This window comes from Suncus etruscus, chromosome X (genome assembly GCF_024139225.1).
Source record: "Suncus etruscus isolate mSunEtr1 chromosome X, mSunEtr1.pri.cur, whole genome shotgun sequence".
Lineage (NCBI taxonomy): Eukaryota > Metazoa > Chordata > Mammalia > Eulipotyphla > Soricidae > Suncus > Suncus etruscus.
Genome location: NC_064868.1, coordinates 92538868 through 92565843, shown reverse-complemented (window position 1 = coordinate 92565843; position 26976 = coordinate 92538868). Strand labels below are relative to the sequence as shown.

The window sequence follows — 26976 nt, the reverse complement described above, 5'->3', positions numbered from 1 at the left end:
AAGAAAAAAGTAAGCCACTGGAAGTAATTGGTAGGAATGAAATAGTGAAATCAAGATCGCCCTGGACAGCTTTAAAAGAGTTCAGTTCTCTAGACTTAGATGAAGACTTTAGCAAAGATGCTAAAAATAACTGAGTCGTGATGCTGGAACCATTGCAGTAATATGCTTTGAAAAATCACAGAAAAGACAAAAGATAACAGAGTTTTTCACAGTAGAGAAAAGAATTAGTATTCTCTAGAATATTGATTGGTACATTGACAAAACGTTACAAAAGATTTAACTCTTTCATTAGAATGCTTTTTTTGCTACAACCAATGCATAAATAATTATGTTGCTTCCTCCATCTACTCCTCTTATAGATGTGATTCAGTTTCTAACTAGCAAGGAGCTTCCCAGACTCATAGGACTCTATGAGTTACATATTTATGTTTGTATGTGTGTCTGTTAGAGCCTTTCATTTGTCCAGCCTCTATCATCTCTGCCACTAGACAGTTGTCAAACTGTTCTCCAGTACACTTTGGCTAACCAGTCTGACAACTAATTTTCTTCTTTAAAAACAGGGATCATTTATTTCTTCACTCAGGTCTTGCCATTCACCTTTTAGACCTCTCTTGTCCTGAAACCAGAACAATAAGTACCCTAAGTATCTTTTAGATCCTGACCCAAGTTTATTATATCTGGGTTTTGATTTTTTATCAAAAGTCTTAGATTTTTTATTTTCAGAATTGAGCATGCCTTCAAATTTCAGTAAAATAAAAGAATTAGTTTCTATATTTAGTTTCCTTATAGATTTTGGTTATTTCCAGAGAGAAGACATCCTTAGTTGACATACAAAATGGAAAAGTCCCAAGGATATATTATTATACAGAAGTTTTATGAGAAATTAGCATAAATTACTATTATTTTGCCTGAGTTCACATGAAGGAAATATGCAAATTAAACTTAGGAGAAAGTAATGAAAACATTTCTAAACTGGTAAAAACAGGTAACTTGGTAATTTACCAATACATCTAACTCTTTTTTTTGTTTTGTTTTGTTTTTTTGTTTTTGTTTTCGGGCCACACCCGTTTGATGCTCAGGGGTTACTCCTGGCTATGTGCTTAGAAATCGCCCCTGGCTTGGGGGGACCATATGGGACGCCGGGGGATCGAACCGCTGTCTGTTCCTTGGCTAGCGCTTGTAAGGCAGACACCTTACCTCTAGCGCCACCTTCCCGGCCCCAATACATCTAACTCTTAAGTGATGTCCTCGTAAAAATAAATTGCAGTTGAAAATAGTACAATCATGTTGATACAGTTTAACAACCAATTAGAGTCACATATCAAAGAGTCAAAAAATAAAGACTACATCCTTCACCTGTTCCTCTTAAATGTCATCAGTAACACAGATGAAGACATAAAAGGTAGGAGATTCCATATGTGAGTTGGAAGTCATGGAGGTAACTGAGAGGCATCACTCAAGTATGACAGCACCATGACACAGAACTGAAGGAAACACACCAGATGTAGGAGGGTGGTTTGGTTCCTAATTGAGAGAGAACCTGCCAACATGTGAATCATCTATAGTTGAACATAGACTTTCCAGAGACAGTAAAATGTTGTTTACATGAAGAAACAAAGTGTTTTTAGGGAACATATTTTACATAGTGGTATTCTGGAATACTGGTCAGATGGCGGCTTCCACTAAGTAAATCATAGAGATCTCTGTACCGCTAGGCAATTTGTGAGTAGTAAGGGCCACCCAAGACAATGTTGAAATAAAGAGTAAGAAAATAGCAAGAAGGAAATGAACTCTAAGGGTTTTTTGGGGGGTGGGTGGGCAACATTCACTGACACTTGGGACTTACTCCTCAGAGAACCCTATGTGGTATGGAGGACTGAACCCTTTTCAATCGCATGCACAGCGAGTGCCAAACCCACCATATTACCTCTCCAGCCCCTAATGCAAGGTATTGTTTACAAATGAAAAGGCAAGACTTTCCAGACTGAGAATCATGAAAATTCAGAAAACCAAGGCTGAAGTAAAAATCTTAGAAGATTCTAGAAAAAAATATATCTTTAAAGAAAAAAAATCCATGGACTGTCATCAAACTTTCCAACTGAACTAGATACTAGAAGACATGTAGCAGTAAATCTCATAAGCCTTAACTACAAAGAAAGGTTTTCCTTTTCTCTTGCCTTTTTTTATTGGCTAATCATGTATTACAAGTCCAGAGATACTTATAATTGAGTTTCAGACATTCAGTGTTCTAACACCCATCCCTTCACTAATACTCATTACCCTCCACCAGTGTCCTCACCTTCCCTCCTGTTCCTCAGCCTGACTCTATGGCAGGCACTTTTCCCCTTTACCATGGTCCTAGGATTCCCTTCCCTAATTTCTCCCCCTGCCCCCCTACCCCAGTACTAAGCTTCCTACTTTTATATGAAAATATTTCCATCAGATTCTTTGCCTGTTGTCCCACCTTGACCTTCCAGGTGGGGGCGCTGTTGAGAGCCGAAAAAAATAGTTTGGGAGCGAGATTTTCGAGGTCTTTTGCCAGAGTTGGCTGACTTGCTCAAGGTGTGTTGTGGAGCTAGCAGCAGGCTGACAAAGGACTCTCTTCGCCCAACCTTTTACCCCTTAACCCTCCTGTCTGTGTGGATTATTTGCTGCAGATAAGTATTACCAAGATCTCCCCCCAAAAGGGGACAAGAGGATGAGAATCAATTTCTCATTCTAGGAGCTCTTTGCGGATACACAATCAACAAAGGAGTAAATGGGACCCAACAAATGGGGCAACACTACTAACACTACTAAAGATCAGTTCTCCTGCTCCTCATTTGTACTGATTTTGGCTTTTAATATTTCCCTATGAAATTTGTTTTCTACATAAGAGAGAGATTGTTCTGTTTCATTCTAGCTGATTTTCACTCAACATGATACACTCCAGATCTATCCACATAACAGAGAATTACATGACTTCATCTTATCTATGGTCATAGTATTCCAAGTATCATAGTTTAATAGCCATCTATTCTTGAACAATTGGGTTGTTTCCAGATTTTGACTATTGTAAATAGTGCTGCACTATTTACTGAACATAGGGGTGAAGATGTCTTTTCTAGATTATTCTTTTGGGGGTATATTCCCAAGGTTTAAAATTGCTGAGTCATATGGGAGCTCAGTTCCTAGGGGTTTTTGTTTGTTTGTTTGTTTTAGGAATGTCCATAGTATTATCCCAAAAAGGTAGACCAGTCGACATCCCTCCCAGCAGTGAACAAGGCTCCTTTTTTCTCACATCCACACCAGCACTGGCTGTTCTTTACGATGAGTTACAGTCCCTGTGGTATGGAGTGATATTTGATTATTATTTTGATTCATCTTTTCCTGATGGTTCTATAGAGCATTTTTTCATATGCCTCTTGATCATTTGTATTTCTTTTTTTGAGAAATTTTCTGTTCATTTCTTATTCCCATTTTCATAGGATTAGGTGTTTTTTTCCTGGTAGCTCTTTCTACCAGTACTTTATATATATTAGATATTAACCTTTATCAGATGAGTAATAGATAAATAATTTCTCCCAATCTATGGACTCTCTTTGTATTCTGGTCATGGTTTCCTTTGAGATGCTAAAACTTCTTAATTTCTGTACTCCCATTTCCTTATCTTTGCTTCCACTTGCTTGGTCAGTGGAGTTTAATCCTTAAAGATGTCTGTCTCTACCTTCAATGTCATAGAGAGATCTGCCTATATTTTCTTCTATCTATCTTACAGAACCAGGTCTATTAGCAAGGTCGTCAATTCATTGTTATTTGATGTGGCATTAGAAAGAGATCTGTGTTAATTTGTTTTTATATTTGTTTGGTTTGTTTTGCTTTGCTTTTGCATGTGGCTGACCAATTTTCCTAGTACCATATTTTGAAGAGGTTTTCCTTGCACCATTTCATATTTTTTGTGTACTTATTGACCACTAAAGGACCATGTCTGAGTACCTCTGGATTCTATGTTCTATTTCATTTGGCTGAGAATCGAGAGAAAGGATTTTCAACCTTGAATCAAAACACCACATTGTCAATTAAGTGGAGAGGTATAGTGATTTGTTTTCTGACCTTCAAGAACTCCGAAATGTCTCTTAGGTCTCCTTTCATGCACTCCAACTTAGGAAAACACTGCATGAGCTAGTCTATTAAAACAAGAAAGTAGGACATAAGAGAGGAATGGTATTTGGCTCCAGTAGAAAGGACAGAGATTCTTAAGAGAAGAATAGAGGAAATATTGTGGTAAAAGTTGGGCAACTAACAAACCCAGAGAGAAAGCTGTCCACATTGGGACAGGCAGCCAGAAGGATTTATAAGGTTGTTTATTATAATTTATAATCATAGCGGCTGATTCCTGATTAATTTAAAGGATTGCTAGTATTATACTAGAGGGTTGGACAAAGGAGGTAAATAATTATTTATCTTAAAAAGATCATTATATGTACAACTGAAAACAGTATAAGCATAATATTACTATTATAAATTTGGGCTAAGAGAATTCAAAATAATTAGGAGTTGCTTGCTATCCAAAGCTGAGGTACATTGCAATAGGGTTTCCTGGTATTCATTATAAGCCATTTAGTTTGATCTTTGAAAAACATATGCATCATTACTTTGATTACATGTGTGAAAGTTAAAACCAAATTAAAGAAAAATCTATATTTATTGGGTAGGGAGGAGGGAGATTTTGGGCATTGGTGATGGGAATGTTGCACTGGTGATGGGTGGTGTTCTTTACATGACTGAAACCCAAACACAATCATGTATGTAATCAAGGTGTTTAAATAAAATATATAAAAAAGAAAAATCTATATTTAAAAGAAAACAATTATTCTTTAGAAATGATTTTAAAATGTTTGTATATTCTTACCTAAGTTTTGGAAACACAGTAGTCCTTAGACTGTTTTACTTATTTCCTAACAAGCATATTTGTATGCTATGGAAGAGCATTTTATCTTATTTAACCTTTCATTCAAATCTTGGGAAATTTTGTCTTATTTTTGCTTTTTAATTAATTAATTCATTCATTTTTAATTTGGGGCCACACCCAGCAGTTTTCAGGGGATACTCCTGGCTCTGCACTCAGAAATCAATCCTGGAAGGTTCAGGGGGATCTTCTGGGATGAAAGGTATTGAACTCATGTCAGAAGTATGCAAGGCAAGGACCTTACCCACTGTACTAGCTCTCTTGTTCGCTTCATTTCTTATCTCTAATGGCTTTTGAATGTATGGGACATTCCCATAAATATAGACACAAATAAAGTCACATCTTGGCATTTCCTCTGAGGAAGTGACTAATATTTGGATTAAGCTATATTCATAAATTATAGTATTCCCTCATCCAGATTTCCCTTTTCTTTTTTGGTAAGATTTTTAATTGAATCATAGTGAGATCCACAGTTACAAACTTGTTCATGATTGATTTTCAGTCATAGAGTGTCCAATACCCTTCACCAGTGCACTTTTCCCAATGCCAATGTTCTCAGTTTCCCTCACACCCTTTCCCCTGCCTGCCTCTGTGGAAGACATTTCCTTCTCTCTCCTTCTCTCTTTCTCTCTCTCTCTCTCTCTCTCTCTCTCTCTCTCTCTCTCTCTCACACACACACACACACACACACACACACACACACACACACATTCTATTCCTTTTTTTAGACACTGTGGTTTGCAGTACTGTTACTGAAGGGACATCATGGACCCATTTCTTGTCGAGAGTGATCATTCCCAACTATCACTGTCATGGTGGGCTTTTACCAGCTGTAACTGCATTCTCCATTTTCTTTGTGGCAAGCTTAGACCAGTCTTTCTGGCCCTTGTCTCTATTGTCTTTAGGTATTAATACCATATTATATTTTTATATACCAAAAATGAGTGTGATCATTGTATGTCTGTCCCTCTCTCTCTGACTCATTTCACTCAGAATAATACTCTCCATATCTGGCCATGTATAAGAAACTTTTATTACTTTGTTTTTCTTAACAGTTGCATAGTATTCCACTGTGTATATATATACAGATATACACAAGATATAATTCTTTTATCCACTCATCTGTTCTCAGGCATTTGGTTTGTTTCCAGATTCTGACTATTGTAAATAGTGTTGCACTGAACTTAGGAGTGTGGAGGGCTTTTATGCATTATGTTTTTTGACTCTTGGGATATATTCCCAGGAGTGACATTGCTGGGTCATATGGGAGTTCAGTTTCTAGAGTTGTTTTTTTTTTTTGAATATAGTCCATATTGTTTTGTTCTCCAAACTGCTGGACCAGTTGACATTACCACCAATAGTGATTTTCTTTACTGCCAGTCTCTGTGGTATGAGATGATACCTCATTGTTTTAATTTACATTTCCCTGATGATTAGTGATATGGGACATTTTTTCATGTGCCTTTTGGCCATCTGTATTTTTTCTTTGAAAAAGTATCTGTAAATATCTTCCTTTTATGATGGGGTTAGATGTTTATTTTTTCTTGTTAAGTTCTACCAGTGCCTTATATATCTTAGATATCTATTAACCTCTTTTCAGATAGGTATTGGATGAATGGTTTCTCTGAATCCATGGGTAGTGCTTGTATCCTAGTCATTGTTCTTTTGAAGTGCAGAAGCTTCTCAGTTTAAGGTAGTTCCATTTGTTTATCTTGCTTCCATTTGTTTGGTTGGTGGTGTTTCATACTTGAAGATGCCTTTAACTTCAATGTCATGTAAAATTTTTCCTACATTTTCCACTTATACCTTCTGATTTCAGGTTTGATATCAAGGCCTTTAATTCATTTGTATTTGACTTTTGTGTGTGGTGTTAAAAAGAGGATTGCATGTAGTGAATCAGTTTTCCCAACACCACTTGTTGAAGAGGCTTTCCTTGCTCCATTTTATATTTCTTTTTTCTTTCTCAATGAATAATTGATCATTTACCTGAAAGTCTGTCTCAGAGTATTCAAGTCTATTCCCATGATTTTAGGATCTTTTTTTATTCCAATACTATGAAGTCTTAATTACTATCACTTTATAGTACAGTTTGAGTTTGCTAAATGTTACTTCCTATCTTCTTTTCCCCAAGGATTGCTTTAGCTATTCATGGAGGTTTATTTTCCCATATAAATTTTAAGAATGACTGGTCTGGGGGCTGGAGAGAAAGCATGGAGCTAAAGCGTTTGCCTTGCATGCAGAAGGACAGTGGTTCTAATCCTGGCATCCCATATGGTCCCCCAAGCCTGCCAGGAGTGATTTCTCAGCACAGACCCAGGAGTAACCCTGAGCGCAGCCAGTTATGACCAAAACCCAAAAAAAAATAAATGTTTGGTCTATTCTTTGAAAAAATGTCATGGGTATCATTATAGGTTTTGCATTAAATCTGTACAATTCATTGGGAAATATTTTCATTTTGGTAATATTAATCCTCCCATAGGGATGTATTTCCATTTCCTTGTGTCCTCTTTTATTTCTTTTTTTCTTTTTTCCATTTATTTAAACATCTTGATTTCATATATGATTGTGATTAGGTTTCAGTCATGCAAAGAACACCCCCTTCACCAGTGCAACATTCCCACCACCAGCGTCCTAAATCTCCCTCCATCCTACCCCACCCCCACCTGTACTCATTCATTCACATGATTGTGGTAGTTCTCTGTGTAGTTATTTCTATAACTGCACTCACCACTCTTTGTGGTGAGCGTCATGAAGTGAGCTGGAAGTTCCAGCCCTCCTCTCATTGTCTCTGAGGATTGTTGCAAAAATGACTTTTATTTTTCTTAAAACCCATAGATGAGGGAGACTATTCTGCATGTCTCTCTCTCCTTCTAACTTATTTCACTCAGCATAATAGATTCCATGTACATCCATGTATAGGAAAATTTCATGACTTCATCTCTCCTGACTGCTGCATAATATTCCATTGTGTATATGTACCACAGTTTCTTTAGCCATTCGTCTGTTGAAGGGCATCTTGGTTGTTTCCAGAGCCTGGCTATTGTGAATAGTGCTGCAATAAATATTGGTGTGAGGAAGGGGTTTTTGTATTGTATTATTGTGCTCTTAGGGTATATCCCTAGGAGTGGAATAACTGGGTCGAATGGGAGCTCAATTTCCAGATTTTAGAGGAATCTCCATATCGCTTTCCATAGCGGTTGGACTAGACGGCATTCCCACCAGCAGTGGATAAGAGTTCCTTTCTCTCCACATCCCCGCCAGCTCTAATTGTTCTCCTTCTTTGTGATGTGCGCCAATCTCTGTGGTGTGAGATGGTATCTCATCGCTGTTTTGATTTGCATCTCCCTGATAATTAGTAACAAGGAGAATTTTTCATGTGCCTTTGGGCCATTTGTATTTCTTTTTTATCAAAGTGTCTGTTCATTTCTTCTCCCCATTTTTTGATGGGATTAGATTTTTTTTCTTGTAAAGTTCTGTCAGTGCCCTGTATATTTTGGATATTAGCCCCTTATCTGATGGGTGTTGGGTGAATAGTCTCTCCCACTAGGTGGGGGATTCTTGTATCCTGGGCACTATTTCATTTGAGGTGCAGAAGCTTCTCAGTTTAATGTATTCCCACTTGTTTGGAGAGTGCAGTTTCCTCCTTGAAGATGCCTTTAGTCTCAATGTCATGGAGTGTTTTACCAACGTGTTGTTCTATATACCTTATGGTATCAGGTCTGATATCAAAGTCTTTAATCCATTTGGATTTTACCTTCTTACATGATGTTAACTGGGGGGGTCTATGTTCGCTTTTTTGCAAGTGGCTAACCAGTTCTGCCAGCACCACTTGTTGAAGAGGTTTTCCCTGCTCCACTTAGGATTTCTTGCTCCTTTGTCAAAAATTAGGTAATTGTATGTCTGGGGGGACAATGTCTGAGAACTCAAGCCTTTTCCACTGATCTGAGGGTCTATCTTTATTCCAATACCATGCTGTTTTGATAACTATTCCTTTATAGTACAGTTTAAAGTTGGGGAAAGTAATGCCTCCCATTTTCTTTTTCCCTAGGAGTGCTTTAGCTATTCAAGGGGGTTTATTATTCCAGATGAACTTCATAAGTGTTAGATCCACTTCTTTGAAGAATGTCATGGGAATTTTTAAGGGTATCGCATTAAATCTGTACAATGCTTTGGGGAGTACTGCCATTTTAATGATGTTAATTCTGCCAATCCATGAGCAGGGTATGTGTTTCCATTTCCATGTGTCCTCTCTGATTTCATGGAGCAGGGCTTTATAGTTTTCTTTGTATAGGTCCTTCACATCTTTGGTCAAGTTGACTCCAAGATATTTCAGTTTGTGTGGCACTAATGTGAATGGGATTGCCTTCTTGATTTCCTTCTCTTCCCTTTCATTATTGCTGTATAAAAAGGCCATTGATTTCTGTGTGTTAATTTTGTAGCCTGCAACATTGCTATATGAGTCTATTGTTTCTAGAAGCTTTTTGGTAGAGTCTTTAGGGTTTTCTAAGTACAGTATTATATCATCTGCAAACAATGAGAGCTTGACTTCTTCCTTTCCTATCTGGATTCCCTTGATATCTTTTTCTTGTCTGATCGCTATAGCAAGCACTTCCAGTACTATGTTGAAGAGGAGTGGTGATAGCAGAGAGCCTTGTCTTCTATCAGAATTTAGAGGAAAGGCTTTTAGTTTTTCTCCATTGAGGATAATATTTGCCATTGGCTTGTGGTAGATGGCTTCAACTGGATTGAGAAAGGTTCCTTCCATTCCCATCTTGCTGAGAGTTTAGATCAAGAATGGATGTTGGACCTTATCAAATGCTTTCTTTGCATCTATTGATATGATCATGTGATTTTTATTTTTCTTGTTGTTGATATTGTGTATGATGTTGATAGATTTATGGAAGATAAACCATCCTCGCATTCCTGGGATGAAACCTACTTGGTCGTAGTGTATGAGCTTCTTGATGATGCATTGGATCCTATTTGCCAGGATTTTGTTGAAGATCTTTGCATCAGCATTCATCAGGGATATTGGTCTGTAATTTTCTTTTTTGGCAGCACCTCTGTCTGGTTTTGGTATCAAGGTGATGTTGGCTTCATAAAAGCTGTTTAGGAGTGTTTCCGGTTTTTTTCAATTTCATGGAAGAGCCTGGCTAGGATTGGTAGTAGCTCCTCTTGAAAGATTTGAAAAAAAATTATTAGGAAATCCATCTGGGCCTGGGCTTTTCTTTTTGGACAGATGTTTGATTACAGTTTCAATTTCCTCAGTAGTGATGGGAGTGTTTAGATATGCTACATCCTCCTTACTTAAATGTGGAAGGTTATAAGTGTCCAAGAAATTTTCCATTTCTTCTAGGTTCTCATGTTTAGTAGCATAAAGTTTCTCAAAGTAGTCTCTGATTATCCTTTGGATCTCTGCAATATCTGTCGTGATCTCCTCTTTTTCATTTATAATACGGGTTATTAGGTTTCTCTCTCTCTTTTTTGTGAGTTTTGCCAATGGTCTATCAATCTTGTTTATTTTTTCAAAGAACCAACTTCTGCTTTCATTGATCTTTCGGGTTGTTTCTTGGTTTTCCACTTCATTGAGTTCCGCTTTCAGCTTTGTTATTTCCTTCCGTCTCCCTATTTTTGGTTCCTTTTGTTGGTCATTTTCTAATTTTTTGAGCTGCGTAATTAAGTTATTCAGGTATGCCCCTTCTTCCTTCCTGATGTGTGCTTGTAGAGCTATAATTTTCCTCTCAGGACCGCTTTTGCTGTGTACCATAGATTCTGGCATTTTGTTTCTTCATTGTCATTTGTTTCCAGGAAACTTTTGATTTCCTCTTTGATTTCATCTCTGACACACTGGTTGTTCAGTAGCAGGGTGTTTAATTTCCAATTGTTAAAGTTTTTCTTCTGTATGGCTTTGTAGTTCACATCTAATTTCAGAGTCTTGTGGTCAGCAAAGGTAGCTTGCAAGATTTCTATCCTCTTGATTTTATGAAGGTATGTTTTATGTGTCAGCATGTGGTCTATCCTGGAGAATGACCCATGTACATTGGAGAAGAATGTGTATCCAGGTTTTTGGGGATGGAGTGTCATTTATATATCTACTAGTCCTCTTTCTTCCATTACTCTTTTCAGGGTTAGTATGTTTTTGTTAGATTTCAGTCTGGTTGACCTATCAAGTGTTGCCATGGCCATGTTGAGGTCTCCCACAATTATTATGTTATTATTGATGTCTTCTTTCAGATTTGTCAGTAATTGTATTAGATAATTTGCTGGTCTCTCATTGGGTGCATATATGTTTAATAGTCTGATTTCTTCCTGTTGCACATATCCCTTGATTAGTACATAGTGTCCATCTTTGTCCCTTACAACTTTTCTGATTATAAAGTTGGTGTCATCAGATATTAATATGGCCACCCAGCTTTCTTAAGTGTGTTGTTTGATTGGATGATTTTCCTCCAGAGTTTGATTTTGAGTCTATGTTTGTTCTGACTATTCAGGTGTGTTTTTTGTAGGCAGCAGATGGTTGGATTCATCTTTTTGACCCATTTTGCCACTCTGTGTCTTTTAATTGGTGAATTTAGTCCATTGACATTGAGGGAGATGATTTTCATAGAATTTAATGTCATCTTTGTAGATAAGTTTGTTGTGTTTGTTGGTCTCTCTTGTCATAAAGTAGACCTGTCAGTTTTTCCTTTAAGGCTGGTTTTTCATCTGTGAAGTTTCTGAGCTGTTGTTTATCCATGAAGCTCTGTATCCTTCCTTCAAACCTGAACTTGATTCGGGCAGGGTGCAGTATTCTCGGTGAGGCATACATTTCCTCCAGTCTTGTCACAATATCCCACCACTGTTTTCTGGCCTTGAGAGTTTCTTGTGACATGTCTGCTGTAAGTCTTAGGGATATTCCTTTCAATGTAATTTCCCTTTTTGATCTTGCTACTTTCAGTATTCTATCTCTATCTGTGGGATTTGTCATTGTAACGAGGTTGTGTCTTGGGGTGTTTTTCTTTGGGTCTCTTTTCTCTTCAGGCATGCAGGATTTGATTGCATGTAGTCTTTAACTCTGGGAGTATCTCTTTGATAATGTCTTTGACAGTTGATTCTTCCTGGAGATCTCCTACCTGGGTGCTGAACCTTGTCAGATGCTTTCTTTACATCTATTGAGGTGATCATATGATTTTATTTTTTCTTTTATTTATATTGTATATTATGCTGTTTGACTTGTGTATATTAAATCATACTTGCAACCCTGATATGAATTGTACTTGGTCATGTTGTATGATCTTTTTGGTACATTGTTGGATTCTATTTGCTAGTATTTTGTTTAGGATCTTTGCATCTGTGTTCATTAAATATATCAGCCTGAATTTTTGTGTGTGTGTGTTATCTCTGCTTTTCAATTTCAATTTCAATTTCCTCAGTAGTAATACATGTTTTCAGTTATTAAAATCATCTTAGTTTAACCTTGGGAGATTATAGAAGTTTAAAAGTCTATCCACTCTAGGTTCTCTTGTTTCATGGCAAATTCATCTCTGATTATCCTTTTAATTTTTGTAGTGTCTGTCATGTCATCCCCCCCTTCATTTCTGATTTGGTTTATTAGAGTTCTCTCTCTTTGTGAGTCTTGCTAATGTTTTATCAGTCTTCTTTATTTTTCCAAAGAACCAACTATTACTTTCATTGATCTTTTGGATTGTATTTTTTAGAGAGGAGAGGGTGTTTCCAGTTCATTAATTTCTGGTCTAAGTTTTATTATTTTCTTTATCCTGTCTGCTTTGTGATCCTTTTGTAGGTCATTTTCCAGTTTCTTAAGTTGTGCAGTCAAGTTTATATGTGGGTCCTTTCTTCCTTTTCATAAACCCTGGCAAAACTATGAACTTTTCTCTTGATGCTTCCTTTGCTTTTTCGCAAAAATTCTGATAGCTCATGTCCTCATTCTCATCTGTTTCCAGGGATCTTGATTTCCTCTCTAAGCCACTGTGTTTTCAGTAGTGAGCTGTATAATTTCCAGGTGTTAGAGTTATTTCTTCATTTGTCTTTGTTTTTTTTTTTGTTTGTTTTTTTGATTTTGGTTTTTGGGTCACACCCGTTTGATGCTCAGGGGTTACTCCTGGCTATGTGCTCAGAAATCGCCCTTGGCTTGAGGGGACCATATGGGATGCCGGGGGATCGAACTGCGGTCCGTCCTATGCTAGCGCTTGCAAGGCAGACACCTTACCTCTAGCGCCACCTTCCCGGCCCCTCTTCATTTGTCTTTGTAATTCACTTATATTTTCAGTGATCTTGGTCTGAGAAGTCAATTGTGACCATTTCTATCCTCTTGATTGTTTGGAAGTATGATTTTTGCCCAACATGTTGTATATTATGGATAATGTCCCATGTGCATTGGAGAAGGATATGCATTCATCTTTTGGGGCATGAAAAGACATGTGTGTGTGTGTGTTCCATTTCTTCCTTCAATGTCAGTATATCTTTGTTGAGCTTTAGCCTGGTTTTGAAATGGTGTTGAAGTCTTCCATTATCATTGTTTTGTTATTGATGTCTTTCTTCAAGTCTATTAGTAGTTGTTTTAAGTATTTTGCTGGCCCCTCATTGGGTGCATATATCTTTTTTTTTTTTTGGGTCACACCCGGCAGTGCTCAAGGGTTACTCCTTGGCTGTACACTCAGAAATTGCTCCTGGCAGGCTCGGGGGACCATATGGGACCCCGGAATTTGAACCACTGTCCTGAAAGCAAGGCAAACACCCTATCTCCATGCTATCTCTCCAGCCCCTGGGTGAATATATCTTAATGAGCGTGATTTCTTCTTGATGTACACATTCCTTGATAATTAAGAAATGATCTTTGATAACCTTTTTGAGCCTGAAGTCTATGTTCTCAGATAGTAGTATGGTCATTCCATCCTTTTAGAGGGTACTATTTGCTTTACTCTTGGTCTTAACCAACAAAAGATTTCTATACCTTGGCCAGGCTCAACTTATTTCTCCATTACCTTCCAATCTTCTTGAAAAACTGATACAAGTCCTTACTTTGCTTCTACCTTTGTTTTTCTACTTTGTTTTCTTTGCAGACTATTTCAAATCTTGAGTGTGCTTTTTCTTTGAAATTTGTTTGACTCATTATTTACCTCTGAGTTCTTCCTGTACTTTCTTCCTGACATTTTACTTTTCTCTTACTTGATAGCCTGATATTTATAACTTTAACCATTTAAAGTAAAAAGTTCAGTACTGTTAAGTATGAACATTTATTTATGTGTCATTTCAAGAACCCTTTTATCTTGCAAAATAAAACTTTTTAAGGGGAGCATGGTTTGGGCCACACTCAACAGTGCTCAGGGCATTTTCTTGACTTTGTGCTTAGGAGTGACTTCTGGCAGTGCTCAAAGACTTATTTGTTGTATCAACATAGTCTTCCAGATGCAAGGCAAGTACCTTTCTTTCAAGTCCAAAATTACTGAAACACATTCTCTATAAAACAACTACCCCATATTATTCCCAGGCAACTCCCCCTGGCATTGTATTTTGTCTCTAGGTACCTTCCTACTCTATGCACCTTATATTTGTGGAAGCATACATCACTTGTCTTTTCAGAACAGGCCTATTTCACTTAGTTTCATGGCATCAAGGTTCCTCTGCACTGGGTAGTGTGTGTCATAATGCCTTTCCTTCTTTAAGACTAGCTTAAATTTTTTGTGTGAATAGATGGTGTTTTGTAATATGAGAATCACTCTAACCTAAACTATAGGGTTACGCTGTATAGAAGAGGGGTAAGACACAGAAGCAACAAACTAGAAGTGAAGAACCATTGGAAAGAGGACACTTGTCACTTAGTTGCCTAAGATCAGACAGCTGTTTAGAAATTAAGAAGTCAATCACATGCCCATCAAATTAAGTCAGTCTAGTGAAAGTCTACAAAATTTCAAAGTATAGAGAAATATTGGAATAGTAACATTAATTTCTGATTTTGTGTTCAGCTTGTGATTTCTTCATTTGACATTTTAGGTCAAGCATTAGTGACTGATTAAAATGTTGGGAAGACTGAGGCCAATTGAAAGTTTTTTTTTTACTTAAAATAAGTGCAAAATATTCACTTTCTTCACCTTTAGCACAAAAAAGAACCGATGGAGCTAAAGAGAGTGTTTAATTGTTAGGAATAATTGTTCCTGAGACTGGGTTATAATAAGATGAAGTAAATAAACATGTAGAAGCTTCTAGCAAAGTCATGAAGTGATTTTCTTCTTGGTCTACCCAAAGGAAACAAAAGGCGATTACTAAGCAAATTAATAAGCAAGCAAGCGAGTATTCTTTTATTTGGAAGTAGAGGCATTTAACAGCAGGATTCTATCCACACAGTGAATCTGCTAATTATAAATGAGTTCCACATAGTATTTAAACCATTTACAAGGTTCTTTCTTTGAAGCCTAGATTCTCCACCCTCTTGTAGAAATGTGACTGCAGTCCTCACAGAGAAGGAACAGTACTGCTTTTACCTTTTTTTCAATTTAGTCACTGTGAGATTATAAAGTTATGTGTGATTTGGATTCCAACATCAATTGTTTTGACACTAATCCCTTCATCAGTGTCGACTTCCCTCCACCTCTGCCCCCCCACCCCATTGGCCTCCCACCTACCAGTCTTCTACAAGAATAATTCCACTTTTCCTTTTTAGTGTCTGCACTGAGGTTGTCAGTACTATTGCCGATAGGGCTTCATACATAACACCTTACCACCTTTCATTACAGGAAGCACTTCCCTCCACCATAGTTATTGCCCACTCCCTGTACTATCCCCCGGCCACTTCAAGTAGCATATTTCCTACTGAAGACTATTTCTCCTGTTCTGCTTCTATTGTCTCTGGGACATTCATTATTCTGTTGTTATGTTTCTGTATACCCCACAGATAAGAGAAATTATTCTCTGTCAGTATCTCTCCCTCTGACTAACTTTACTGAGCATGCTAGTCTCCAGGTCCCTTCATGGATCAGCAAATCGTGTGACTACATATTTTTCTTTATTTTTGATTTATTTTTGTTTTCTTTTTTGAGTCACATCTGGCATTGTTCAAGGATTCCTCCTGGCTCTGCATTCAGGAATCACTCTTTTTGTAGTACTCAGGGACCATATGGAATGCTAAGAATCAAACCCTTGTTGACTGCATGAAAAACGAATGTCCTACCTGCTGGACTATTATTCCAACTATCTCTTTTTATGGCTGAGTAATATTCCATTGCATTTATGTACCATAATTTCTTTATTCAGTCATCTACTCTTAGACACTTGTGTTGTTTTCAGATTTTGGCTATTGTGGATAATACTGGAAGGAATATATGGGTGCAGATGTCTTTTCTTCATTTGATTTTTGGGTCCATGAGGCATGTTCCAAGAATTGGAGTTGCTGAGTCAAATGGTAACTCAATTCCTGGATTTTTTTTAAAAAGAACATCCATCTTGTTTTCCAGCAAGTCTGGGCCAACAACATTCTTCCCAGAGATGAATGAGAGTCCCTTTCTCCCTACTTTCATGCCAGCACTAGTTGATTTTGTTGTTTTTTGATGTGTGGAGTCCTTGTGGTGTGAGATTATGACACTCATCATTGTTTGGATTTGCATATTCCTGAGAATTAGGAACACAGCAGTTTCCATGTGCCTTTTGGCCATTTGTATTTCTTCTTTGGGGTGATTATTAAGAAGGAAGATGTTGAGTTGAAAGTGGTCCGTTAAACTTACTATTTATTTATTAAGCAACTCACCTCTTGACTGAGAGCAAGATACACTTTGCCTTATACACTCTGATCCAGCAATAGCAAACTCATTGTCACCCAACAAACACTCCTCTTCACCTGCACACTGACCTTTTCTGCATCTTCTTTTTTTTGTGACACACCTCTCAAACCTTATTGTCACCTCTGAGTCACCATTCCAGTAGTTGAAGGCACTGTTGCTTCACATCTATAGAATTCTCATACCACTTTGCTCCTAACTCAATCCTGTAATCATAGTGTCTGCAAACACTATGATGGACTCATAAGCATCTTTCTGACTGGACTATAGATCCTGGAAAAAAGAAATGCAACTGATTCATCTTCTCATTTTTCCTCTTTTTTTGTTTGTTTTTTGGGGGGTCACACCCGGCAGCACTCAGGGGTGACTCCTGGCTCCATGCTCAGAAATCACTCCTGGGAGGCTCAGGGGACCATATGGGATGCCAGGATTCAAACCACCATCCTACTGCATGCAAGGCAAATACCTTACCTCCATGCTATCTCTATGGCCCCTTCATTTTTCCTCTTATTCCTAAAAACTAGCATAGATATTGAGCCAGTAGATATTTAGCAAATAGGAGGCAACATTTACTAGGAGTGGAAAAATAAATAGCAGTGTGGCCTAAAAGGGGGTGTCAAAATTCTAGAATTTCTAAAGTATAGAAGAAAAGAACTAGTAAGCTTAAGTGTCAGCAAGAATCAGCAGAAGGAGAGACAGAGACTCCCAGGGAGGAGACAAGTTGAAAGTGGAGGAGTAAAGAAGTTAGGCAGCTGCTAGGCTGTGTAGAAAGGAAACTGAGTGGAGCATGACACAAGAACAAAGCCATCCTTCACTTCCAATGGGGTACTCTGGGCTGAAGCTCCATCATCCGAAACTTTCCCTTGAAACATAGAGGAGTGGAAGGAAAGAAAGGTCAGAGTGGGAGCAGGACACCGCCAACTGTCCTTATTCTGAGAGAAGTTTTGCCCATCTGTGACTCCTCTTTTACTTTTTCTTCTCCTGTTCCTCAGTCTCTCCTTTTTTCATCCAGGCCTTGTCACATCTTCTCTCTTCGTGTTTTCCATTGGGTTATTTTCTTTCCTCCTTTGAAAAAATATCTAAGTGGCAGCATCCTTTGAAAACACTTTATTCCTACCTGAGTCCTGTCAAGAGGGAGCGTCTGCATGGCTGTTGGGGGAGCCATGAGACCTACTTGTGACACTGCTGGGTTGGACGTCCCCGGCTTGCTCCCCTGCTCCAAAGATGAGCAGTTGCAATAACACATGAAGGCAGGACAGCGTCCTTATTGTGTCCTCAACACAAAAGGATTTCCATACTCACTGAGCACACTTCATCACAGATGTGCCTCTTAATGAACAAATTCTGTAGCCTGATTTTATTTTATTTTAAGCAGGTATAAAAAATTCATTTTAGGGCCGGGCGGTGGCGCTAAAGGTAAGGTGCCTGCCTTGCCTGCGCTAGCCTTGGACGGACCGTGGTTCGATCCCCCGGTGTCCCATATGGTCCCCCAAGCCAGGAGCAACTTCTGAGCGCATAGCCAGGAGTAACCCCTGAGCGTTACCGGGTGTGGCCCAAAAACCAAAAAAAAAAAAATTCATTTTATATTGTTTGTTACAATAAAATAGTAATGGAATCCTTAAGTAAAAAAAACATTTTTGAAAATTGTTCTGTCTCATCAGTGGGCCATTAATGTCGTTGTCTGAGGGTAGAGTAAGCTGTTTGTTTATTGTTAGTTGAGACTTTTGTGAATTTTTTTGTTATTGAACTTAGTTACCTTCTGTGCTACTTTCTCATCGAGTTGTTGTGTTCCTACTGGGCTGTTAATATTGCAGAATATGGAGATGTTATGTGGCGAGGTACATCGAGGAAATCCAGGATTTAGTTTCAGCAGCTTGGCTTGGCTTGCATCTCTTCTGAGATTAGTGGTACAGCTGCTAAATTGAACTGTTTTACATGACAGCTGTGGGATGTGGGTGTGGCTGCTGGGGCTTCAGGCAGTGGGGGGCAGGGAGAGTGCCTGCCCAATCTGAGAATACCCTAGAGTTTTGGGGCCTCTAATACTGTGCACCTGGAATTTTTCATCAGTTTGGCATCTTTGCAGACATAAATCATGAAGCAGAAAAGTCAAGCTTTTGCACGGTTTGCATGGTGAAAGCTATGGGGTGTGGTTGCAGCTGACATGGCTTTGGCAGATTGGGAGCTAAACCTGTCCCTTCTTCCCAAGGGCACTCCAGAGATTTATATCCTGAAAACTGGTATACCTGTGAGTTTTGGCAGCATAGCTTGAGCTGCATCTCTTCTAAGATTAATGGTGAAACTAGTCTCTTGCTTACATGGCAGCAGCTGTGAAATGTGGTGTGACTACTATTGTTTTGAATATATTTTTGGTTGTAAGAAAAGTTAATTATTTAATTTTTATTTTTAGTAATTTCTTTATTTAAGCAACATGGTTACATGCATGCTCATAATTGGGTTCCAGTCATAAAATGTACACAGACACGCCCCCTTCACCAGTGCAACTTTCTGGTCACCAGAGTCCTCCATTTTCCTCCTCCCTTACCCCTACCTGTCTTTGAGACAAGCATTCTATTTCTCTCTCACACTATCATTGTCATGGTAGTTGTTAGTGCTGTTATTTCTTTAACTGAGCTCATTGCTCTTTGTGGTAAGCTACATATCTTGGGCTGGCCTTCTGGCCCTCATCTCTATTGTCTCTGTGTATTATTATGTGGTCTGATTTCTTAGATGAACAGAAAATATTTGAACCTCTTAGGAGTCATGCTCTTTAGCCCAGGATCAACACCCTGAGCCCAGGAAGCAAGTTTGGGTTCTGCCTCTCAGCCTAGGGCTGATATTTTTGTAGTCTGTCAAACAGATCATTCGTCTACTCACATAGGATTGCTGGAAAGATCAGATCCCATGAGTGCATGCAGCCCTTCCATGGAACCAAATTTCCATCTTCCATTGATTTTACTACCATTCTCTCATAATCCTCTCAATGATTTCCAAATGTTTTGACCTTCATTTTGCAGGTGAAACTAAAGAAAAGGAGGAAAGGTGCCTTGGTCTGTGCCACAGGCTATGCCAGGATCTTTCCAGCCTTGTGTTTTCAGATGTATCCTTAATTATACCTAGCCAGTGAAGCACCCATTAACTTCTCTCCTGATTCCCCTTCTCAAAGTTGCTGAAACTGCTCTGTCTAATTATTAATGAGTTTTTATTTTGTTTCCCCTCCACCTTTGCTCTTTTCTGCCCCCGACCCTATGCCAGAAAAAAACTCCAGCAGCCCCGGCTAAGAAAACGAGCACCACCTTCAACATCGTGGGGACCACCTATCCCATCAACCTGGCCAAGGACACCGAGTTCACTACCATCCCTCAGGGGGCTGGCGCTGCTGCCAGTGCCACCTCAACCCCAACACTGGTTGCTTCTCCCAAGACCACTACGTATGTGCAGGAAATCCCCACTGAGACCAAGACCTACAACAGTGTCAGCAAGGTTGACAAAATTTCCCGCATCATCTTCCCCGTGCTCTTTGCCATTTTCAACCTGGTGTACTGGGCCACCTATGTCAACCGGGAGACCAATATCAAGGGCATGATCCGCAAACAGTAGGTAGGTGTGAGGCCACAGTTCGAGAACTCGATACCTTAGGAAGCAACCAGGCACCTACACCCCGGACAACCCCTAGATGTGTTGCAGGATCTTTATGACGTGCTAACAAGCTCTGACTCCAGTTCATAACTAGTCTCAATGAAAAAAATATTACAGAAAAATTTGACTTGTCCCTCTAACATTACTGAGCATTCCCTTATCAGAGCCAAGCACTGCCATTTTACCAGTTGCCCATCCCAGCCTGCCTGTCTCCCTGGCTGAGAATACTGCATGTATTCCTTGGTATTCTGCCCACAGCAGAAAGACCAGGAGACACTTTGCCCACAGTGGGTGGGGGGGCCTTGTTGAGAAAGTAAAACCAAGAAAACTGTTGACTGTTTCTGATCAAATGATGCTGCCTCCAAAGGGAGCCAGGCTGGCTAGCATGTGGTCTTTCCAGCCAACTGCCCTGTCTGAAAACAGGGCCCACCAGGCACCAGTACGAAGAATAAAGGCAAGAGCTAGTGCTAACCTATGAACAAGTCACTCAGTCCTTCTGCTGGCTTGGAGGTTAGTAAGAAAAGCTCAGGCAGGAGCAATAGTACAGCAGGGAGGGTGCTTGCCTTGCACATGGCCAACTCGGGTTTGATTCCCGGCATCTCATGTTGTCCCCCATTCACTACTGGAGGTAATTCCTGAATGTAGAGCCAGGAGTAGGCTCTGAGAATTGCTGAGTGTGGCCCAAAACACAAAAAAAGGAAAAAGGAAAACTGTGATTCACCATTCTATCACTGATGGCCAACACCTGTAGAACCAAGGGGACAAACAATGCATCAAGATGGCTTTTGCCTGCCATGTCTACTGTATTTGGAAAATATTGCCCTGTGAGAGTACCTTTACTTCAGGAGAGTCCCTCAAATTCTCTGATCCCCTTGTTGGCATTGATACTGAGTGGTCTGGGCTCATTACCACCTACAAATTCTTCCGGAAAAGGAGAAAAATCTTTCTTTCTCTGTATACTAACAAGAGACAAAAAGCAAACAGATCTAGATCAAATGCCCACACCAGATCTTTTTTAAGACAAGCCAAGTAGACTGATACTGGATGGAGCAGCAGACTTGGACTAGGAGTATGTTGAGATTGAAAGTTTGTCTTAAAAGGAAAAGCCATGGGCAAGTAAAATCCCAGCATTATTTTGCCCACCCCCCAATCTGCTGCAGATCCAATTCTAAGGATAATCAATCAGTCCAGTTAATCAACTGGATCAAATAAAGCATTAACTATCTTACCAGCTTGACTTAGGGGCCACTTGACATCAATTGCTTTTAATTGAAGAAAGTCCATAAGAAATGTAAAGTTTTGTTAAGGAAGATAAACTAATTTTCCAAGGCTTTTGAAAAGTATTTGTACCAGAGAATTGCCAAATGTCCTTTTCTGAAGGCCAGAATGAAAGCATAACTAAGAAGCCAGGTCCAACTTGACCTCAAAGTACATGCTGTCTCAACTGAGTCCTAAATGCAGTTTCATTGCACACCAAGAGGATCTGTAAAAAGTCAACATGGGAGAGACAGAGACAAACAGAGAGTGAGAGAGAGCACTTCTCCTAGTCCCATCTCTGAGGAATGAGACTCAGAAAGAAGCCCCTGACTATCCCAAAAGCCCAAGGTGAAGCCATAGTGGCCCCCCAAGACAGATTCCCCAGCCCACACCCAAAACCCAGCTCCCAAGGGGTATGTCTATTAGCTACTGGTTGCCTTGTTCCCCCAACTTCCCCCAGCCCCTGCTTCCTTGCCATGCTGGGATAATGCATGCTGGTCCCACTATTTCTCCGACTGTCTAGAGATCATTTTGTAAATTGCGGAGTATAGTGTTGTGAATCTGTGGGATAAGGGGGGTGGGGGTGGGGGTGGGCCCTCAATGATTGTCTTTGGGATTTTTTTGTGGACTCTTGCTCTTTGCCTCTGTAAAGTTGTGTTTCTGTGTGCTTCAGTGCAATGTTCAGTGGCTGTTTATTAAACTCTTTCAGAATTGTACTTGCACTGCACAGCTTTCTGGTCTCTCTTCCTGAACACAGATGACACTGTGCTCTTACCTTTCATCTGCTGACACCACTGGGAAATGCTGGAAGAGGGAGATCCCCCAGAGCAAGATGCCCTAGAGCAGTGATCTGAAATGGAGCCTGGTGGAAACAACTGATAAGACTCAGGCAGGGTTACATTAGCCAATAGAGCAGAGAAGAAAACGTTTTCTGATTTGTTTGTTCTGCGGGACATACTTGGCGGTGTTCAGAGTTTACTCCTATATTCTGTGCTCAGGGATACTCCTGGTGGGGCTCAAGAAACCACATGGCATGCGGTGGCTCAAATCCAGGTCGGTTGTCTTCAAGTTAAGTGTCTGTCCTGCTGTACTATCACTTGGGCCCCAGAAGCAAATGTTGAAATTGCTTCTTTTCTAACTTTGGCCACTGCTCTGAAACAGAAAGGTGTTTTCATTGCAATTCTTACTTGTTTTCTTTTCCATTGTGATTTCTCTTGGGCAGATGGGGTGTGCCTGAGCCACATTGGAAAATGGACAATCCTAATTTCCTAGGAAAATCATCTCACAATATATGCTTGAGCAAATCTTCTAACTCTGAAGTAGTGGGACAGATATCTTTCAGTTAGCATCTGACCCATTCAACATAGCCCCTGAACAACAAGGCATACTTTCTAGAAAAATTTCCTGCTACCATGATTAAAGGGTGCTTTCCTTTAGAACCTTCTAGAATGACATTGACTCTAAAAGTTATTTCCCCAATCTTAGGGGAAAGCTCTAATTATTTATGTCAGCACTATGGATGAGATTTCCCAGTGTTTGAAATCCTACTCAAAGGGGACTGACATAAATGGAGGTTGACTGGTTTGTGTTACTAGAGCATCAGAGCTAGATCTCTAGCAAGCCCAGTCTCGACTGAAAGAATATCTAGCACATGGGGTGAGAGAGAGAGAGAGAGAGAGAGAGAGAGAGAGAGAGAGAGAGTATAGCAGTGAAGGTGCCCGCAGATGTCAGCTTTGGCAAGATTCAATCCTTGGAATCCCATTTGGTCACCTAGGACCCATTGAGTGATCCCTGAGTGCAGAGCCAAGAGTAAACCCAGATGTAGCCCAAACAAGAGCAACAACAGAGACTATCTAACACACAGTAGATATTCAGTAAACACTGACCAAATGAATACTACTGAGGGTCAAAGTTGGAGGCAGGGAACATTTATTCCACAGGCTCCTTTTATTTAATTACTTTATTTAAACACTATGGTTACAAGGTTGTTCATAATACAATTAATTTTTCTCACAATTGCAAAGTTGCTCATAATTGAATTTCAGTCATACATGTCCAACACCCTTCACTTGTGCACATTTCTTGCCCCCATTGTCCCTAGTTTCTTCCCTCCTCCTCTTCTTCCTCTTCCTTCTCTACCTCCTCCTCTTCTCTGCCTCTTCCTCCTCTTCTCATTCTTCTCTTTATCCTTCTCCTCTTCCTTCTCCTCCTCTTCAATATCCTCATCCTTCTCTTTCTCTTCCTCCTCCTTCTTCTCTTCTTCCTTCTCTTTCTCCTCCTTCTCCTACTCCTTCTCCGCCTCCTCCTCCTCTCCTCCTCGTCCTCGTCCTAGTCCTCGTCCTCCTCCTCCTCCTCGTCCTCCTCCTCCTCTTCTTCTTCTTCTTCTTCTTCTTCTTCTTCTTCTTCTTCTTCTTCTTCTTCTCCTTCTCCTCCTCCTCCTCCTCCTCCTCCTCCTCCTCCTCCTCCTCCTCCTCCTCCTCCTCCTCCTCCTTCTTCTTCTTCTTCTTCTTCTTCTTCTTCTTCTTCTTCTTCTTCTTCTTCTTCTTCTTCTTCTTCTTCTTCTCGCTTCCTTTTAGACATCCACAGGGTCCCTTTGTCTTGCCAGCATGAATCATGTAGCCATTTACTGGAGTGGACTTAGCCTGGGTCATTCATTTTGCCCTGATGTTACCACAGTCTGGGACCATCATGCCAGAATCCCTCAGCACCACAAACCCTTTTTTGTCCCCCAATTCACAATACAGACCAGGCAAAGGGCCTGTGTTGAGGTGAATATGGGGTGCATTTACTGTACATCCTCTTTCTATACAGTCAGTGTAAAGAACACAGCCTGTGGTAAGAATTGGGAGGTCTTTTCTTTTTTTGATTTTTAATATATATATATATATATATATATATATATATATATATATATATATATATTGTGGTTGTCTTTCACAGCTCAGAAGGGTTAGCAGCATCCAGGAAATTTAAGGACATGTTCAAGAGGTCAACCTGGCATTGTGCAGTTGCTGCTCATTCTGTTCCTTGTGATTTGGGTAGGGTATGCAATTTTGACCCTTTTTCATTGTGATTCAGACCCTGTCACTTCCATGGTGGATACACATCAGTGGTATCTAACAGCACTCCAAAATAATTTAAAGTGGAACATTTAATTTGAATTCCTGCCTCAGAATTCTGATCCTAAAGATGATCGTCTATTTGAAAATATACACATGAGGTTAATATCCAAATATCCAAATAACTCATAATTTAATAATTCAGTATCAAAATAAAATAACATTAAAAATTGACAAAGGACTTGAACATTTTCCAGAGAAAAGACACAACTAGCCAAAATGTCCATAAAAATATATTCAGTATCACAATGCATTAGATAGATAATTATAAATGAAAACCACAATTAGATTTTATTTCACAACAGTGTAAAGGCACCCAAAAGACAAGGAGTAGGAAAGACTGGTAAGGACACTAAGGATGGGCACCTCACAGGCTGTTGGAGGAACTGTAAACTGGTACAACCATAATGGAAAACAATATGGTGGTTCTGGAAAAAAATCAAAATATGTAATCTAGTAGTACACATTGGGAATCTAGATCTGAAGGAAATGAAATTACTATCTATCATTTGCACTCTCATGAGCATTAAAACTTTGAGTATGTTAAGATAGGAAAACAACATGTCAATAGATGAATGAATAAAATAGGCTCTATTGGGGCCAGAGGGGTGGCTCAGCGGTAGGACGTATGCCTTGCATGAGGCTGATTCAGGATGGACCTTGGTTCGATCCCCAGCATCCCATATGGTTCCCCTATCCAGGAGCAATTTCTGAGCACATAGCCAGGAGTAACCCCTGAGTGTCACCAGGTGTGGCCCCAAAAATAAACAAAAAATAAAATGGTGTTTATTCAATAATACATCACTTCATGCTGAAGTCGGTAACACTACATTGAAGTCAATGGCTCCAATAAACTAGGTTTGTGTGAACTGTACCATTTAGGTGAATGTAATTAAATTACACTCTGTGAAATTTGAATAAATGATGAAACTTCCTGAAGGGCATGTTTCTCCAAACTTATCTCTAAGTGATGCATGGCTGAATATACAATGAAATATTTTTCAGCCATTTAAAGAATAAAATATTAGTATTTCAGCACTGTTGATGGGGCTTGAAGACATTGTAGACTGGACAACGCAGGCTCTACAAGAACCAGGTGGAAACCACAGGCGTTATCTGTCTGTCCTAGCTTAGACCCTGGGTACATTCTTCAGTCACATTAGTCACCAGACTTAGCTACTATCAATATCCAAGCAGAGGACCATGGACATTATCTCTTATTCTGAGAAGTACTGGAGAAAGTTTAGATGTGTCTGGAAACCATAGAATCTCTTTTATGTATGAATGATCAAATTGAGATCACCACTGTTAATAAACACCAAATAAAAGTAGAAATATTCAGTGATCAATTCACACAATTATTCCCTTGGTGATGTCTTACAAAAGTAAAAGTTTGGGACTGGAGCTATAGCACAGCGATAGAGCATCTGCCTTGCAAGCAGGTGACCCTGGATGGACTCACGTTCGATCCCCGGCAACCCAAATGGTCCCCTGAGCCAGCCAGGAGCGATTTCTGAGCACAGAGCCAGGAGTAAACCCTGACTGCCACCAAGTGTAGTCCAAAAACCAAAACCAAACAAACAGAAGAAGTAAAGCTTCATTGTGGCCAAAGAAATAGCACAGTGGGGAAGGTGCTTGCCTTGCATGATTCCAGGAGTGATTTCTAATTCCTGAGTGCAGAGCCAGGAGTAAACCCTATACATTACAGGGTGTGGCCCAAAACACTATAGATAGATATATAACAGACTGACAGAGCTTCATTTGTTTAGATATCCAATCTAGAAGTCTAGTAGAAATTCATGAAGCTTATGTCATGTCCACATCCACTGCATGTGACAAGTTTGCATGTTCATCATCTAATAGAAATACAAAATTAGAGGCCAGAGCGATAGCATAGTGGTAGGGCATTTGCCTTGCATGTGGCTGACCCAGAAAGGACACGGGTTTGATCCCCAGCATCTCATATGGTCCCCCAAGCTAGGAGCAATTTCTGAGAGCAGAGCCAGGAGAAACCACTGAGAAACCCCCCCCCAAAAAAAAGAAAGGAAGGAAGAAATACAAAATTATAGCACCCTCTGCTCCCACTATAGTCCCCAGTTCTACATCATTGCAGAGCTTACCTTAAGTTGTAATCCACCTCATATAAGTTGAAATTTTCATAGCCTTCAAGGTATCACAACAAGACCCAAAATCCAGCCATTGGCTTAAAAGTTCTCCTTAGTCTCCTGTTACTACAGGGAAGCCT

At 39.6% G+C, this 26976-nt stretch overlaps 1 protein-coding gene and 1 non-coding gene across 3 annotated transcripts in view; one reads left to right on the top strand and one right to left on the bottom strand.

Moving 5' to 3' along the window:
• Nucleotides 1–22328, top strand: part of GABRA3 (gamma-aminobutyric acid type A receptor subunit alpha3) — a 211418-nt gene extending 189090 nt beyond the window's left edge. For both annotated transcript variants that reach the window (XM_049767503.1, XM_049767504.1), the window contains exon 10: nt 19972–22328. In XM_049767503.1, coding sequence (XP_049623460.1) covers nt 19972–20316 — 345 coding nt within the window. In that variant the 3' untranslated portion in view covers nt 20317–22328. The remainder of the gene's footprint in view (nt 1–19971) is intronic.
• A 2003-nt stretch (nt 22329–24331) lies between these two features.
• On the bottom strand, nt 24332–24464 carry LOC125999771 (small nucleolar RNA SNORA51). The gene has a single exon (XR_007492242.1). It is a non-coding gene; the product is annotated as a small nucleolar RNA SNORA51 (small nucleolar RNA).
• Nucleotides 24465–26976: the final 2512 nt, after the last annotated feature.